General features: G+C 42.6%; 1 protein-coding gene across 1 annotated transcript; it reads right to left on the reverse strand.

Annotated features, from left to right (window-relative positions):
• Positions 1 to 6,224: 6,224 nt before the first annotated feature.
• On the reverse strand, positions 6,225 to 18,087 carry LOC115357404 (protein NLRC3-like). The gene is made up of 7 exons (XM_030048801.1): positions 18,081 to 18,087; positions 16,490 to 16,620; positions 16,094 to 16,207; positions 12,314 to 14,344; positions 7,678 to 7,851; positions 6,647 to 6,775; positions 6,225 to 6,228 (listed from the first exon to the last, which is right to left on the reverse strand). The coding sequence occupies exons 2-7, from the start codon at positions 16,618 to 16,620 to the stop codon at positions 6,225 to 6,227; spliced, it is 2,583 nt and encodes an 860-aa protein (XP_029904661.1). The 5' UTR covers positions 18,081 to 18,087.
• Between the last annotated feature and the right edge of the window lie 414 nt (positions 18,088 to 18,501).

Consider the following 18,501-nt stretch of genomic DNA (forward strand, 5'->3'; position numbering starts at 1 on the left):
TCAGTCCATGAAAAGCAACATTTTTTCCAGCGGATATTCTAGTTACAACAGAGCAAAGCAGTTTTGTGTTGCTATGTGTGGGATTTATTCGGTTTTAGGAAATCATGATGCCTAGAAAACATGATAAGCTCAAGTTGGCTGGCTGACAAGGACTAGTTACCGTCAGATCTCATGGATTTCCACTGAAACGGAGAGAATACTAGCAAAAAACGTTGATATTTTGAGAGCGAAATGCCCACAGTATGAATACAATTTGATTATACATTTTATTTTGTTGGTAATAGATGTATAATCGCATTATTACAAAAAATAATAACAGTGATGACGCCAACATGGCCTGTATCATGTTTGACACAGCGGTTCACATTCACCTGCTGCATCTCACCAGGGTTTACTCCACAGTCACATCACGCCAATCTACAGATTCACCTGTATCTGTCAACACAGGATTTGCAGCATTTAAAAAATAATGAACAATAAGTCAGCAAAATATCCATTTCCAAACAACCAGTTATTTCTATCCTGTGTAATAGAGAGAGAGAGAGAGAGAGAGAGAGAGAGAGAGAGAGAGAGAGAGAGAGAGAGAGAGAGAGAGAGAGAGAGAGAGTAGATAACCGTAGCCTACCTTCTGCCTGGAAGCAGGGGTGCTGCCAGGAATTTTGGGCCCCATGAAAAAAAAAAAAAATTATTTACTCGATGATGGTTTAATAATTTTATATTAGTTTTTACCTATTTTTTGGGGCCCCTGTCAGGCAAGGGCCCTTCTTCAGCCTCGCAGTCATTTCATAGCTGACGTCAGAGTGCAGCTTTGTGGAGTCTGGAGCTACGAGCTAGCTAGCAGACAGAAAACTAAAGCAAGTCCAGACCGTCACCGTAATGTTGCGTTAGAGCCAACCGACTTCAGATGTTTCTTCCTGCCTCTTCAGGGCTCACTCACAGCGAAGCGGCCGGCATTGTTCTCGCTAAAATCATTTAAAAATTATTTGGCATCCATATCTGTAATTAATTCACTCCGACCAAGTTTTTAAACAGACTAACCGTTAAATCTCTCTTCCTCGCGCGGCACGCGAACATGAACGGTGCGTTCCTTGGCTGTGATTGGTCAGGTTTTAGGCCAGAGGAGTTTGATTGGTTAAAGTAATATCAGGTAAGCCAATAAGATGCAGAATAGCCCGGGAGTCATCGCAGAGATTTAATGTGATGGAGATTTAATTTAAAGACACAGAGAAAATACCACTTAAAGAGACAGTAGTACAACTTTCGTGTCAAGGAAAAAAAAAAAAAAAATAAAATAAAAAAATCTTTTCTTCTCTTTTCGTTCAGGCCGGGCCCAGCTGATGACCAGGGCGGGTCCAGCCCCCTCAAGCCCGTCCTTGAACACGGGTCTGGGCCACAGAGAGAGAGATCCAGCCCACAGCAGGCCCTCACTGTCCGCACGGACTCCGCAGCTTCAACTGTGAGGGAGGCTCAGTCTCTCCTGTCTTCTTTTAGTTTAGTCTCTGCTGCTTTAGATGTTCCTCCACACTCTCTCTGCTTCTTCTTCTTCTTCTCTTTGGTCTCTACCTGCAGGTGTTCTGTGTTGCTGACCTTTTCTGTGTGTGTGTGTGTGTGTGTGTTGCTGCATGGTCTGTCTGCAGGTTGGCAGCCCGGCTCTGTCTCCCTGCTGTCCTCAGTCCAGCTCCCCCTGCTGGCCCTGCTTACTCCTGCACCTTCCACGCCCATTAGCTTTACTGCATTCATGCATTAATGCACCTTATTGTCTCCTCGCTTTATGAAGTCCTGATGGATAAATAATTTCCACACACACACACACACACCCACCCAGTGTCTTCAGTTTTAGGAAACCTTTGTAGCACCTGGCCAGGGGCTGCAGATGAGAAAAGCCTCTGACACGTTTACAGTCAATTAACAATTATCCACCAAGATGCCTGATACAATAAAACAAATAAATCAACCATAAACCACAAATCAGCCAAACATGTTCTAAACTCTTTCAGGTCAGAGTTTGTTTCAGACAAACTGGCAGCTCAACCACAATAGAAGAAAAATCTGACCACAAACAAAACCCAGGGAGGAGCGGCTCAGTGAAGGTGGAGCTGAAGGTGTGCAGGAGTCTCAGTCTGTCAGAAGAGACTCTGTAGAAGGACAGAGTCCCAGCAGAGCAGTCCAGATACACTGCTACTCTGTTAGATCCACTGGGACGGACAGAGATCCTGGTGTCCTTCCTGTTGTGAACGGCATAGTAGCTGTTATTATCATCAGAGCACGTCAGACTCCAGGACTGATTATTCTCTCCAAGCTGAGAGTCATCACCACTTCTTCTGATTCCTCTGTAAGTCACTGCTATAGAAACCACTCCTCTCCACTGGACCTCCCAGTAACATCGCCCAGTCAGACCTTCTCTACACAGAACCTGAAGCTTCTGGTCAAATCTGTCTGGGTGATCAGGATACGACTGCTGCTGTCTCTCCCACGTCGCCTTCCTGTTGTCCTCTGACAGACGGAGGTTTCTGTATGCTGTGTTTGGATCCAGTGTGAGATCACAGGCATCTGATGGGGAGAAGACACACAACACACCTCAGAAAGCATCATTCACTCACACTCTCTTGGCTCTTATAAGGTTATTATGGTTTTTATTTTTAATGTCATTTTATGCTTTGTGTTTTCAATTTGAGTTTAGTTTTAATTCATTTTTAAAGAGGATTTGCTTGGTTAGTTTATTGTTTTTAATGCTCATTTTTGGATTTCATATCCACCCAAAATACCAGGCTTACAGAGAAAAACAAATACATATCAAAAATTAAACATGAGACATTTTTTTCTTCTTCAGGTTTTTTTCTCTTATATCTCCCTCTCTTTTTCTCTACCCCTCTCTGTCCTAGCCTGCCCCCTACCCTCATCATACACCCCCCCTTACACACACACACACACACACACACACACACATACACATCAAAAGTAAACTACAATTGGGTAACACTTTCAGTATTAAGCATTAGTTAAGCATAGTTAAGAATCCATCATTTATATAGATGAGCTTATTAATGAAAAGTAAAACATTTATAACTGTGATTATAAACCACATACTAATGAGTATTTACGTCAGAAACATGCTTTTAAATGATGAATTCAGTGTTTACTAATCCATAACTACTGTGCTTGTAAATTATGAGTAAAACATTTATAACTGTGTTTATAAACTACATACTAATGATTATGCATGCGTTATAAATGATGAATTCAATATTTATTCAACTTAACTAATGCTTAATAGTGTGTACTTATTATAAAGTGTTACCCTACAATTGATTTGCTTTCTTAATTTTTTTTTCTTCTTCATATGTTCTGTGTTGTTTTGTTTGAGTTCCTGTCTGGTTCTTTCTTTCTTTCCACATCTGTACAGTCCTGTCTTCTCCTTTTCTAATATGTTTTCTAATGTTGTCACTCTCTGCACTCAACTTGTTCACCTTTCTTTCACTAATAAAGGAAAAAAAAATACCAGGCTTATGTATGAGATAAATCAACACAGAGGAAAATTTTTCTCTGTAACTTTAAAGTTTGTTTTTGTCAGTGTAGTTTTGATTGGACACAGTAGAAAGAGACAGGAAAGGCCGGGTAGAGAGAGGGGCTGCCCTGCAGCAAAGGGCCTGAGGTGGGATTCAAAAAAAAAAAAAAAAAAAAAAAAAAAAAAATCTGGGGTTACTCATTAAATGATACCATTATTGTCATTAATCACTACATTAACTTTTGTCTGGAGTTGGTTATCCCAACAAAAGATATTAAAATCTACCCAAATAACAAATCATATGTGACAAAGGAAATAAAGGAAATTATAAATGCAAGGAAGAGAGCCTTTAAGAATAAGGATTTAGCTACACTGAAACTGACAGAGAAAAAGTTACAAACCAAAATGAAGGAAGCAAAATCGGCACATAGGCAATGTCTTGAGGACACATTTAAAACTAAAACTAAAAATCACAAAAAGGCTTGGGATACTACGAAGTCTGACTGGGATGTCCTCCCCAACCAAGCTTATTGTGACAGACAATGAACTTGATCTTGCTAACATACTGAATGTTGGGTTTACCAGATTTGAGACCTTAGATGGCTCTGATAAATGTGCTGAACTTCTTAAAGGCGTAACACCTGCCCCATCAGATAGAATTATCATTACTGAGGAGGATGTCAGGAAAGTGTTTCAGTGTATCAACACAAGGAAAGCTGCAGGGCCAGATCAGTGTAGTGCTTTTGTCCTGAAGAATTTCTACTCTGAGCTAGCACCAGTGTGGCAACCTCTATTTCAAGTCTCTCTAGATACACTCACAGTGCCTCAGTGCTGGAAGACCTCTTATATCAAACCACTACCAAAAATCCAATGTCCCAAGGAACATAAGGATTAGATAGATGGAGATAGATAGATACTTTATTCATCCCGAAGGAAATTCGCAATTTCCTTAGCCACCAATAGCCCTCACCTCAGTGGTTATGAAGTCACTTGAGAAGATATTGCTACAGCATCTTATTATAAGTACACAGGATAAAGTTGACCCATGTCAGTTTGCCTATAAGAAAGGACGCAGCACAGAGGATGCAGTTGCCACGCTAGCTCACCTTATTACAAAACACTTGGACAGGTCTAACACTAACTATGCTAGGGCTCTCTTTCTAGACCTCTCATCAGCCTTTAACACAATACAATCTGATATTCTTGTGTCAAAGATGATGAAGCTAGAAGTGAACCCATATCTAATGCCTCCTTTCTTTCAGAGAGGGTTCAAATGGTATCGGTGAACAATACCGTCTCATCAGCAATAACAACAAATGTTTGTGCTCCCCAGGGCTGCGTGAGTTCAGCTGTACTTCACCCTCTACACTGACAACTGTCGTACGGAGGAGAGTTTATCAGACTGTTCTCAGGTGGGTCACTCTGACTCATCCGAACATTACATCCTAAAACACTCCGATGATACAGTTCTGATCTCCCTACTAAACTGCAGCAGTGACCCTGGAACACACCAACAAAGAGTCGATAGAGTGGTCAAATGGAGTGACAACAATTCTCTCTTGATTAATACAAAAAAGACTAAAGAGATTGTTTTGATAAAGCACCAGAAAATCACAACTCCCCTGTTAACATTCATGGTGAAAACATAGAGCAAATAAGCTCATATCCATACCTTGGTGTAGTTATTGACCACCTGCTGTCTTGGAAGGATCAGGCTGAAACCATTTGTAAGAAAACAAAACAAAGAATATACTTTCTCTGTCGCTTGAGATCCTTCGGGACAAGTAGAGAGATCCTTCTTTTGTTCTTTACATCTGTCATTATGAGTGCCCTCCAGTACTGTAGTACCACCTGGTATGGATGTTTGTCTGTTGCCTTAAAATCACAACTGATGCAGCAACTGAACATCTGCTCTAAGATTGTTGGCCAACCACTTGAGAAACTCTATGAATCCTCCTATAACAACAGTGTGCTGAGGCTAGCAAGGAACATCACCTCTAACTGTAGACATCCGTTAAATGGGGAATATGAGCTTATGCCCTCACGAAGAAGATATAGAGTACCGGGCTTCAGCAAGGTCAGACTGAAGAAGTCATTTGTACATCAGTCAGTCCTAAAACTAAACCAAACTCTGAACCACTGATGAGGAGAAAATGTTGATTATGCTTCTGTCTTGCATGTGTCTGCTATGAACTGTATGTATAGTACATTTGTGTCTGGTCTATGTGCTGCATGTGCTTGACACTTTCTGTGCTCTATGTTGCTTTCTGTTGCTTTATGTGCTTATGTCTGCATGCAGGTGCTGTCATACAACCAATTTCAGCACCACCGACAACAAAGTTGTATCGTATCGTATCGTATCGTATCGTATCGTATCGTATCGTATCGTATCGTAAACCCAGGACGCTGCAGTCAGGACTCAGCCTGGACAAGTTGGATCTCTGCAGCACGTGAGCTACCAGGGCACCCAGGTTTCTCTGTCATGTCAGCTGATTTTAGCTGCTTTTGGAAACACACACACATATAGTTTCAGCTCGCTCACATTTTCTCTAAAGCCTTGTTTGGATTTGTACTTCATGTGTGTGTGTGTGTGTGTGTGTGTGTGCTTGCTTGATCAGTACTCACATCCTCTCAGGCTGCCAGCTGAAATCCAGTCTTTTACATGTTCCAGCCTGTAGGGATGAACACAAAACCATCATCCTCTTCGTCATCATCATCATCATCTGCAGGTCAACTCGAGCACATGACCCCAACACACTGTGGCTGCTCTGATTGGCTGATCTCTCTCTGTCTTTCTGTCCAGTCCTGAGGCCACTGAGCACTTTGGACATTTCCCAGGAAATGCTGCCTGCACTGACTGTGTCCAGCACAAGAACCGAGCAACCAAGCTGCTCCGCCTGGACTGACTCCACCCCTCTAGGACTGACTCCACCCCTCTACTGACCTCAGAGGACTGACTCCACCCCTCTACTGACCTCGGAGGACTGACTCCACCCTTCTACTGAACTGAAAGGACTGATTCCACCCCTCTACTGACCTCACAGGACTGACTCCACCCCTCTACTGACCTCACAGGACTGACTCCACCCCTCTACTGACCTGAGAGTCTTCAGGCTGCAGTTTGGACTCTCCACCAGAGCAGACAGCAGCCTCACTCCTGAATCCTCCAGACAGTTCTCACTCAGGTCCAGCTCTGTCAGATGGGAGTTGGACTTCAGAGCCGAGGCCAGAGAATCACAGCAGCTCCTTGTCAAGCTGCAGCCACTCAGTCTGAATGGAGAATAAAAAATACAACTTTAAGACAAGAAGAGTGCAGATCTGTGGCAGGCCTCCCTCACAGAGCTGCGTCTGATTGGCTGCTTGTCTCTGAAGAGCAGCAGCCTGACAGGTGAAGCTCAAACCACTTTCTGTGTTTTAGGAATGGAATGAGTCTTGTGCTGCATCTTCATGCAAGCATGGGCTCAACATTTTCCTCCAATCAGGGCGCTGCATAACAGAGTCATTTTGAAGCGTCACTCCTCAGTGAACTGGCTCTTTGCGCTCTGAGAGCTTTTTCTACTTCACTGTCTAGTTATTATTATGGATTTGCCGTGTTTTCTAGCAGCCTGCTCACACTGATACTGGTATTCATTTTGTAAGAAAGTGAAAATACTAAACAACAAGAGGCTAATTATTCCTAAATAAATGAATATGTTGTTATTGTACAGTCTGATCCCCAGAGTGTCTGCCTAAAAAAATTCTGGCCTTTGGACAAATGGAGTTGATGAGCCCTGATGTGTTTGATTTTCTTCCACACATCACAGCAGAGATCTGGAACCGACAGCTCAGCAGCTCTTTTTGATAGAAGTCATGTGGCTCTGACAGAAACCGAGTTTCAAACACACAAAAACACAAAAATCTAAATTAAGAATAAGGTTTCTCTCTCTCTCTCTCTCTCTCTCTCACACACAGATGGTTGTTAGTTATTTGTCAAACCTCACAAAGCACACATGAATCCAAGATACAGAACCTGACCAACCATCCTCACAAAAACTAAAATAACCAGCAGCCCCGACTTTAAAAAACCACAACATATACTCCACAGCAATATCAGCCTTAGAGACATTTAGTGCTACTATATGATTCAAACAATATGCATATATTTATGTCATCATTAAAAAGTGCAGTCTGACCTGAGAGTCTTCAGTCTGCAGTTTGGACTCTCCAGTCCAGCAGACAGCAGCTCCACTCCTGAATCCTTCAGCTGGAGGTTCTTACTCAGGTCCAGCTCTGTCAGATGGGGGTTGGACTTCAGAGCCGAGGCCAGAGAAGCACAGCAGCTCCCTGTCAACCAGCAGTCACTCAATCTGAATAAAGAATAAAATATGTAGCTATAATTTCCAGTGTTTTGGAAATTTATCAATCAGAGATTTTCCAAAATATTCAAAAAGGAAGGACAAATCAATGAAATAATTATTATAACAATTACATTAATAACAATACTGATAATACTAATTTATATTTATATTACACCTTTAAAGCAAAGTACCAGAGTGCTTTACAAAACCATCAGAGTAAATGAAAAGATAAAGATAACACCTGAAATGAAAAGACATCAAAATATTAAAAACACAAATAAACAGACAATGAAAGCAAGAAATGATCAAAGGTCCAGAATAATTCAAATTTAGTGCTAAATACGGTAGACATGAAAACAGCCATAGGTACGTCCATAAATAACAAATGAATGGCTCAGTGAAAAGTCCTCAGATGCCTTCAGTCTACCATCTTCTCAGAGTAAAACTGGAGAACAAGAGCTTCTGCATCAGGTAGGTACGTAGGTAGGTAGATACTATTCATCCCACAGGAAATTCACATTTTCTTCAGCAGTATCCACAGATTACAAATTAAGTAAATAAAAAAATAGAAATAAAGAATAAGATCTAAGTATAACAGAATAAGATCTGAGTACAACAGAATAACCTAAGTACAACCCAGTGTGCAAAAAGCAATGTGCAACAAAAAAAAAAAACAGAAAAAAAAACGTGTGCATGGGTGTATAAAATGTGCATAGAGGTAGGTCAATGTGCAAATTTAGAAGAAATATACAGTATACACATGATAAATAGCAGTAAGCAATATAGACACTATGAACAAGGATTATAAAAAGATAGGAATATGAACAATTTCAACAGAAGTATTAACAGTTAAACAGAAGTAATAACAGTTAAACAGCAGTGGAAAATAACCTAACCTGAAGAACACACGCTCCGACCGAGGTTCAGAGTTAGGGCTCTAGTTTCGCAGACCTGGCGAGGCGAGGGCGTAGCGCAGATGCGCTTCGCCAACTGGGTTTGGCCAGGCGGATTTTCCAAGTTTGGCACGCCGTGCTCGGTGGCGCAAGTACTCCGCCATCCCTCCTACCGGCGCAAGGGAGGAGAGAAGGCGTGGAGTGGGTTTGACACAGCCGATTCACATTTAACCAATCAAATGAGCCCCTGTCCTTGCCTTTAAAATGCGCTGCGTGAAGGCGTAATGAAAGTTTACACAGCTGGCATGGAGGTCTATTGCCGCAGGCGGAGCGGAGCTCAGGAGACAGGCGCGGAGCGGAGACCGGCGAGCAGCGCGGACACGTCACCAAAACCTCACAGGCAGGCTTCTGGAATGTCAGGCACATGAACGATGCAATAAATACCTAAAAAAACACTATTCAATGCTACGATCACAATCAGCACATACATATATCTCCATATCAACTGTCCCGTCACAGCTGATGTCAGATCAAAGGAGATTGGCACCGTTTGTGCTGACTGTGAGGTTTTGGTGATGTGCGCCAGTCAGCCAAACTTCCACTGCGCCGGCTCCGCTCCGCCTTGCGCAGAAAGTAGACGTGGTTTCAGGAGGCGAGCTTTTGGCGCACCTCGGCGAAGCCTTTTGGCACGAAACTGTCAATGCGCCAAGTTGAATCTGTCGGCACCTCCCCCCGCTGCGCCACCACTCCCATCTCCGCGCAAGTCCGTCTGCGAAACTTGGACACTGTCCGCCTCTGCCGTTTCGCCGGTCGAAACTAGCTCTGCGCGGGGTTCGCCTCACTGCGCCACCCCGCGCTGCGCCGGGAAACTAGAGCCCCAAGTGTGAAACCATGAGACCAAGACCGTCGACAGAACCTGACGCCCAGTACTGGGAATTCAGGAACTGTCAGACTTGATCCAGCCTCATGGAATCACCCCTTCCCCTCCAGTCACATGACACATGACACCAGCACCCAGTCTCTTGACCAATCAGGGCCAAAGTTATGAGCATTTCAAAAGATTGACCAGGTGGTGGCAGTAGAGGTGGGCCCATCAATATATTGATATAATATGGATAGTGTGATATGAGATCAGATATCATGTGGGATTTGGGATATGGTAACATCTTCTGGCATCAGTGTTGTCCTCTCCTGCTTTTAAAGGCTGCGGAGTTTTCTCAACTTATTAGATGCTCCTCTCTGCTCTGTTATTGGCCTCAGCCTGCTCGCTCATCATATCCATATTACTAATGACTGTTTATCAGGTCGGTTGTTTATCATTCACAGGCAGGGATGCTGGAAGTCAGTCAGAGATGGGGGTGCTGAGAGAAAGTCGATCTATATACTGACGTCATACTACCTTTCGTTACATTCATGTTTTTTGCATTAACTTGAATGACTAGGATAATTTACACCTAGGCTAATAACAACATAAACACTAATTTTAGAACGTTTTACACACCGGAATGTAAATGTGAATACCAAAATACTACACGTAGAAGCAGCCACAGTAATTATACAGAACTTTGCAAGGAAAGGAGGAGAGTCAGTGTAGTGTGTTTTAACACCATTTCCTGTTTCCGGAGAAATATAATCACGGGATATCGGGAAAAGTTTTAGAACAGGGGTATTCAATTAAAATTCAGAGAGGTCCAGTTACTAAAATTTCCTCCCAGCAATGGTCCGAATTTTATAATGGCTACTCAACCCGCGGCCGCATGTGGCCTTTGCATCATTTTTATGCAGCCCGCCACTGTCATATGATAAATATATTGTTATTCTATTTACTTACTGAGTTTCAGTCTGTGGACAATTCATTTCTATCACCAACATTTTGTGAATGAAGCCTGTTTATTTTATAATGGTCCAAGGGAGTGTGATATGGCCTAATTTCAATAAGAACCTCTGAGCAAGCTGCCCATTCTGTTCACATTTTGGGAATAAAGCCTCATTTTGTTATAACTTGATCATTTCATCATTAATCATTGCATGACAAAATTAATCTTTTATTCAGTGAGGTTTGGCCTTGAAAGGGAAATGGAGCTGTTTTCTGTCGGTTTCAGTAATTTTTAAGACTAGTCATGTAGCCTGGGACAAAATTATTGTTTAAATATCCAAAATAGGTCAGACATATTTAGCTTGCAGCCCTCAGACACAGCTGAATTTTGCTGCGTGGTCCTTGAGCTGTCTGAGGCTGAGTGGCCCTGGTCTAAATAGTGAACCCTGATGTCAATAAAATCAACAACGTAGCCTATGCACATTTCTATATCATCGCGGACTTCTGCAGGTGCGTTTCCTCAAACGACCCGTGTTTGGTCTCATAGTGACACTTAACCCTTTTTTTTTTATTATTATCGCCAGTTTCACAGTATATGAGACACAATGGTTTAGAAGTGGATGCAGGCAAAATGAGCATGCATTGCCCCATCCATTCATCTTTAAAAGTTTGGTTTTCACTCTCTACATTTCTCATTTTGGAGCAAGCCATTTTCTCGTCTCATCTCCTTTCCTCCGCTATTTCTGTCAAATAGAAAATAAACATACTGTTTTGACTGATCACTGACTTAATTCCAAAACTAGGCCTATGTCTAACACTGCTAGTTACAGAAGGCTCACAGCAGCCTCTGATGCTGACAGATGTGTAATCCCTCTCAGCTTAATGGAATGACTTCCAAAACATTAAACGACTCGCTTTAATGAGTTTCGTAAAAATTAAGAATTGTCAAACATAATTTCCATCAGGCCGTTGTCACTCAGCAGACAGATCACAGCCAATGAACTTGTCATTTCATATTTCTTGCATATAGCGAGATAATAATAAAATAATTAATCGCCATTTTTTTATTTTTAATTTGTATTGCCATTGCAGTTGCCATCGCAGAAAAGCAGGGGTGCTGCAGCACCCTCAGCACCCCCACTTCCCACGGCGGTGGTCACAGGTGTGTTAATTGAAGACAGGAGCTCACACAGGCGTATTAAGTCTCCTGAGCTCCTTCACTCTCTGCTCTTCAGGTGAGGAGGATCTCTTTGTTTTTTGTTCCTGACTGTGTCTGAGTGAGTAGTTCATTCCAGATTATTTGTTACAAGTCATGTTTATTTTTCCATTGTTGCCTGAGCAGTAACATCATTGGTCACTAGACCAGACTGGTAGTCTGACTACCAGTCTGGTCTAGTGACCAGAAGCCACTTGGATAAGGGGCAAAACGTTTTCTAGATATATAACTAAGTCCAGTTGACCTGATTCAGTTTCCTTCAGATACAGGAGAAACCAAGTAGTAGAAACCTGATGCTCAAGTTCAGTTACACAGCAAAAACTTGCTTCTGATTTTGAAGTATTTTAGAGGTGAGCTGCTATGGGCATCACCATCATGTTGCCTTGTTTTTACCCTGGACTGCCTGAAGTATATTTTTTCTGACAGAATCAATCCTTTATCCTGAATATTTAGAGAACTACATATCTTTATTGTATTACTGACGGTGTCAGGTATGGAAGCAGCTCTACACTGTTTGTATAATGTTGATTTCACATCAGGACTAACCGAGCCTTCCTGCAGTTCCTCACAGCTGGGATCAGCCTCCGTCGTCCCTCCAATGATGTGTTGTATGCCTTCAGGTCAAACTCATCCAGAACCTCCTCTGACATCTGCAGCATGTAGGCCAGAGCTGAGCAGTGGATCGCAGAGAGTTCCTTCTCTGATCTCTTATCTGACTTGAGGAACTCTTGGATGTCCTGATGTACTGAGAGATCGTTCATCTCCATCAAACAGTGGAAGATGTTGATGCTTCTGTCCGGAGAGTGACTGTTGGTGTCTTTCAGGTTGCTGATGACTCTCTGGATGTCTTCTGGTCTGCTCTCTGTCCAACCCAGCAGGCCTCCTAAGAGCCTCTGGATCGACTCCAGTGAGAGGCCATGAAGGAAACGGACCAAGAGGTCCAGGTGACCATTTTTGCTCTGCAGGGCTTTAGACATGACTGTCTTCAGGAAGATATCCAATGATGGCTCATTGTCAACACCTTTATTCTTGCGTGTTCTCATGACTCTGGCCAGTACCTCTGTGTTCCTGTTGGTGTAGCAGTGGAAGATGTAGACTGCAGCCAGAAACTCCTGAATGCTCAGATGAACAAAGCAGTAGACTTTTCTCTGGAAGAGCACACACTCGCTTTTGAAGATCTCTGTGCACACTCCTGAGTACACCGAGGCCTCTGTGATATCAAGACCACACTCCTCCAGATCTTCTTGGTAGAACATCAGGTTGCCTTTCTCCAGATGTTCAAATGCCAGCCTGCCCAGCTTCAGAAGAACTTCCCTGTCAGTATCCATCAGCTTCTGCTGACTCCTGTCTTGACTCTCATCGTACTTGTGCTTCTTCCTCTGTGTCTGAACCAGCAGGAAGTGTGAGTACATGTCAGTCAGGCTCTTGGGCAGCTCTCCTCTCTGGTCTGTAGTCAACATGTGCTCCAGAACTGTAGCAGTGATCCAGCAGAAGACTGGGATGTGGCACATAATGTGGAGGCTCCTGGACGCCTTGATGTGTGAGATGATTCTGCTGCACAGCTCCTCATCACTGGATCTCCTCCTGAAGTACTCCTCCTTCTGGAGGTCAGTGAACCCTCGGACTTCTGTTACCCTGTTGACACATGTAGGAGGGATCTGATTGGCCGCCGCAGGTCTGGAAGTTATCCAGAGGAGAGCCGAGGGAAGCAGATTCCCCTTGATGAGGTTTGTCAATAGCACGTCTACTGATGATGTCTGTGTGACATCAGACACGACCTCATTGTTCTGGAAATCCCATAAAAACCTGCTTTCATCCAGGCCGTCAAAGATGAACACGACTTTACAGACGGCGAGCTGCTCTGCTGTGACCGTCTGTAATGTTGGATGGAAAACACGGAGCAGCTGGAGAAGACTGTAGCGCTCATCTTTGATCAAGTTCAGCTCCCGGAACGAAAGCAGAACCACAAGACTGACATGTTGGTTTTCCAAGCCCTCTGCCCAGTCCAGAGTGAACTTCTGCACTGAGAAGGTTTTTCCAATCCCAGCAACGCCCTGCGTCACAACTACTCTGATGTGTGTGTCTTGGCCAGGTAAGGGTTTAAAGATGTCCTGGCACTTGATTGGAGTGTCACTCAGGGTCTCCATCTTGGATGTTGTCTCCAGCTGCCACACCTCATGTTGGGTATTAACCTCTTCCCTCCGTCCCTGTGTGATGTAGAGCTCAGTGTAGATCCTGTTGAGGGGGGTTCCACTTCCTGCTGCAGCAGTTCCTTCTGTCACAAATTCACATCTCCTCCTCAGACTGATCTTATGCTCGTCTAAAACCTCCTGCAGACCGCCGTCCACTGTGCTGGTTTGACTGGGTGTCTGCAGTCCAGGTCTTGTTCTGGATCTTTTTCCACAATGGGGACAGGCAGGATCTCCTGATGGATCAGACTGGTCCCAGTATGAGGTGATACACCGTCTGCAGAACCAGTGTCCACAGCTGGTGGAGACTGGATCCCTCAGGAGCTCCTGACACAAAGCACAGCAGGACAGCTGCTCCTTCACATCACCTCGACTCCTCTTCCTGTCCCTGTGGAGATGAAAGCAGTTTGTTTACGTTTAGACAACATTACGTTTTAACTGAAATCTTCATATCTTTTATAAAATGTCTCTTATGTCACTTTCTGTGACTACATTTACATGGATTGCAATATTCTAATATTAATGCAATTAAGATATTATTTACAAGACTAAATGTCCATGTAAGCAGCATGACATCTACTTTGAGTTTCTGCAGCAGATTATGACAAATACAGCAATCCAAGAGCTTGACAGCTCATGTTTTTTTTAATTTTTTTTTTATTGTCAATCCGTAAAAGAAAAGTTGACTAACAACAAAAGCAAAAATCTCCACAATACAGCATGAGGAGGAAACTCACTGCAACAAGCTTTCAACAAGCAAAAGAGGACGTCACCCCCCTGACCCTGAGATTAGTCACCACTGTTACGACTCCAGTGAAGTTATCACTGTTATTCTGTTATCCATCTGAGACACTGCCACAGTTTGGGTTTGGTGAGAGCCCTCAGGCTCAGTCCCTTACGTCATCGCAGAGGAGCAGCAGCAAATAACATGAGCAGGCAGCAACTGCAGCAACACAGCAGGTAAGTTGAATCTGGAACCTAACGTTAATTAAGTTAATTTAAAAGACAATTTAGTTTATTTAATTTAATTTAGTTAATTTAATAGACAATAAGAAGACGGGAAAAGAAGCGGCTATAAAATGGTGGATACATTTTTTTGAGTGTCACAACCCCCGCGTAACAACTCGTTCCACAACAGAATTTGATCCATTCAGTCCAATTACATTTGGAAAGTCTAGAAGAGCTGCACGATTAAATTATTTTATTCCCGTTCTTGTTAGCTAAGAGCTTAACCGGAAGTTAGCCGGCTAGCTCGGTGGAAGTCTCTAGTGCGCCCACTTCCGGTTTCCTCCCAAATCCGAATAAAGAATCCGAAGGTTTTTGGTAACACTTTACAATAAGTGTAAAACAATTAACGTTAGTTTATGTTAGTTAATGCCGTAATGGTTAATTAACTGTTAGTTAATGATTATTATGGCATTTACTAATGTTAATAAAATCTACAATAACCCTTAAATAACATATACATTAATACCTTAGCATGAACAGCATTAGTAAATGATTCTTAGACACATTAGTTAGCATTTAGTTAACTGTTACTTAATGTTTACTACCTGTTGTTTAATGTTTATTACAGCATTAACTAATGTTAATTGTTGTACTTTTATTGTAAAGTGTTACCAGTTCGTTTTAAAAGCCCGAATCCGAACCCAAATACAAATAGTGCAATGGCTGTACACCTCTAGTCTCAGCTTTCCAGTCAAAGCCAACTGATGCAACTCCAAGACCTCCCAAGAAACAGTGTGTGTGTGTGTGTGTGTGTGTGTTGGGGGGGGGGGGGGGGGGGTTTGACGTGAGCCATGGTGCATCACATGCACATCAGTCTGAGCAGCAGGATCAGATTTCTCTGTCAGTCAATGTGAATCTAAACTTCAGACTCAGGTGTGTGAAGAACTTGTGAGTGCAGGTGCACGTGGAAATGTTCTCAGGTGTTTTGGTGCAAAACATCAAACAGCATCATAGTTTGTGGAAAACAGCACAGAGCCAGATGTGTTTTGGTTGAACAGCTGGATTGCAGAGCAGGGAGCAGTCATTTCTCTCTTTACAGGCTCTTTTCTTGATCTCCTCACTACTTCCTCTGCTATATAATCTCATGTCATCATATTCCATCAGGCTCACAGTCTGACAGCTGTCTTACTTTGTGTCTGAAGGTCCAGGTTCAGCACTGAACTCTAGAGGTCGATCTTTAGACCAGTCGCTCTTCATGGACAGACAGCTGGACACTGCAGACTCTGCTCTGTGGCAGGAACCTCTGGAAACACAAATGTTTGAAACATGTTATTAGTTCTTGTAGATCAGGGCTCCAGACTAACTTTTCCACTGGCAGCACTGGTGCTCCCAGCTTTCCCAGTTGCTCCCAGCAGCTCATGATTTGGTCTCAGCCTTTTTTTGTGAGGGGGGTCCAGCTAAAAGAGCGGATGTGGCTCATGATCTGAAGCATCAGTTTTGGTGTCACGTCTACTTTCTCCATGCACCACAAACAGATTTCACAAGAAAACAGTGAACACACACTGCTCTCTAACAGCTGTCTTACTTTGAGTCTGAAGGTCCAGGTTCAGCACTGAAGACAGGAGGATCTCCTTTAGACCAGTCGCTCTTCATGGACAGACAGCTGGACACTGCAGACTCTGCTCTGCCCTCCTCTTCCTCCACATGGTCACTCATCTTCACACACACACACACACACACACACACACCAGAGGGATGATATATGGGTTGATGTTCTAGTTTCCTATTGGACAACAGGCATTAACTGTATTAAATGGAGTCAGTGCAGCTGCACATAAATAATGTGTGTTTCAACATCTTTTTGTGGAAACGTCAGTTATTTTGTTGTTATTTTATATTAAGTGTATATTTATATTTATATTTATTTTATATGTAGTTTTTTGTTGTTTTTTCTTCTTCTTTTCAAATACTGTTGTTTTGAAAATGTATGTATTTTTGATTTTATTATTATTTTTTGGTCATTCTTCATATGGATCTCATGTAATTTTTTTTTTTATTAAAGTCTTGCTGATTATTTGCCGTAATTTTTTTGTTGATTTGCTCATTATGAATGAATGAATGAATGAATTGAATTTATTTCGAACATGTCTAAAAGGAGAAAAAAAAAATTATCCCCCCCATGTCTCAGAAAGTAATGAAGTGAATTTACGCAGGTGACAGAGGGTTAATAATACACACACTGAAACACACACACACTGAGGCCTGAACCTTACAGTGAAATTTGACATTTTAATTTGAATTTGTCATGGTGACAAGTTTTATGCCTGCAACGTTTGGTCTCTGTAAAGGAGCCGGGAGACGCTGTGATCTGCACAAATTAATGCAGATTCACAAATAATTTGTGAAGCACAAATTCCCTTTAGGAATGCACAAATGAAAGAGTGTGAATGCAGCAAAGCTCATGGACATGCTTCCCTGTTTCTGTCCAATCCAGAGGCTGCGTTCCAGACGCTGCGCTCACCAGCAAATCCTGGTGTCATCATGAAACCTGCAAATCTTTCTTTCAGTAGTTTTGGTGGCACACCGTGTTCCCTTCATGTCTTTTTCTTGTTGTTGTTCTCAGAGAACAGAGCCTCAGCAGAAAAACACAAACTTCTTTCCATCAAAGCTTCAAAGCAGATGATGCTTTCTTGTTAAGGCGCCACAGGTTTGGCCCTTATTCTCTTTTCTGTGTTGAGGGAACAGAGGCCTGTTCTCTCCCTGACAAACAGGAAACACTTCGCTTCCTGTTCAGGCTGGAAAAAGAAAAAGCCACAGGCCTGTTCAGGGCCCTGGGGACACAGGGGGCCCTGCCCAGTTTGAAAACTATTAATAGATTTGCATTTTTTTAAAATTATGAATTCATTTATTAATTTGTCAATTTTCCAGTGGCGGGGTTCATACATACAGATCAGTCTGTATTTCCTGTGGAATAAACGGAATTAAACGGCTTTAAAAATGTGCTGTCTGACGTATAGAACTGGCTAACATTTGTTATTACCGCCTGATGAGATTTTTTTTTCATCACCACAAAAAAAAATGATCACTGCTTTACTTTTTACATTTATTTCTAACAGATGAACTCAACAGTGAAAAATGCAGCTTGAAAATGACGTAGGAAAAAAGTAGCGACTCACAGCAGAAGCAGAAGTTTCTTTCTTTCTTTCTTCTTGGACTTGAACGCAGAGATGAAACAGAAATCCTCTCTTGACGTCTGAACGTGTGCAGCTCTTCTATATCAGGACAGTGGGACAGTCCAACATTAATGATGATGATGAGCCTCCTGGTCGCGGCTCGTCCAAACCTTCACATCTAGTTTCACTTTCACTTGTGCTGCGTTCACGTCCTCATCGGGCTCATGGGAGAATTCAGCACCTCTCACCTGCATCACTGTGCTTATAGGCGGAAATCCCGGGGGGTCAGTGGGGACAAGACCCCTCCATTCATAAAGCTGCCCCACCTCTTTATAGTCAACACTAATAAAGAGTTTTATTGTTAACACTAATAAAGAGGTGCTAATTATAAATGTAAAACAGTGCGTTTTTAAGTGTTAAAAGT

Source organism: Myripristis murdjan, chromosome 4 (assembly GCF_902150065.1).
Source record: "Myripristis murdjan chromosome 4, fMyrMur1.1, whole genome shotgun sequence".
Lineage (NCBI taxonomy): Eukaryota > Metazoa > Chordata > Actinopteri > Holocentriformes > Holocentridae > Myripristis > Myripristis murdjan.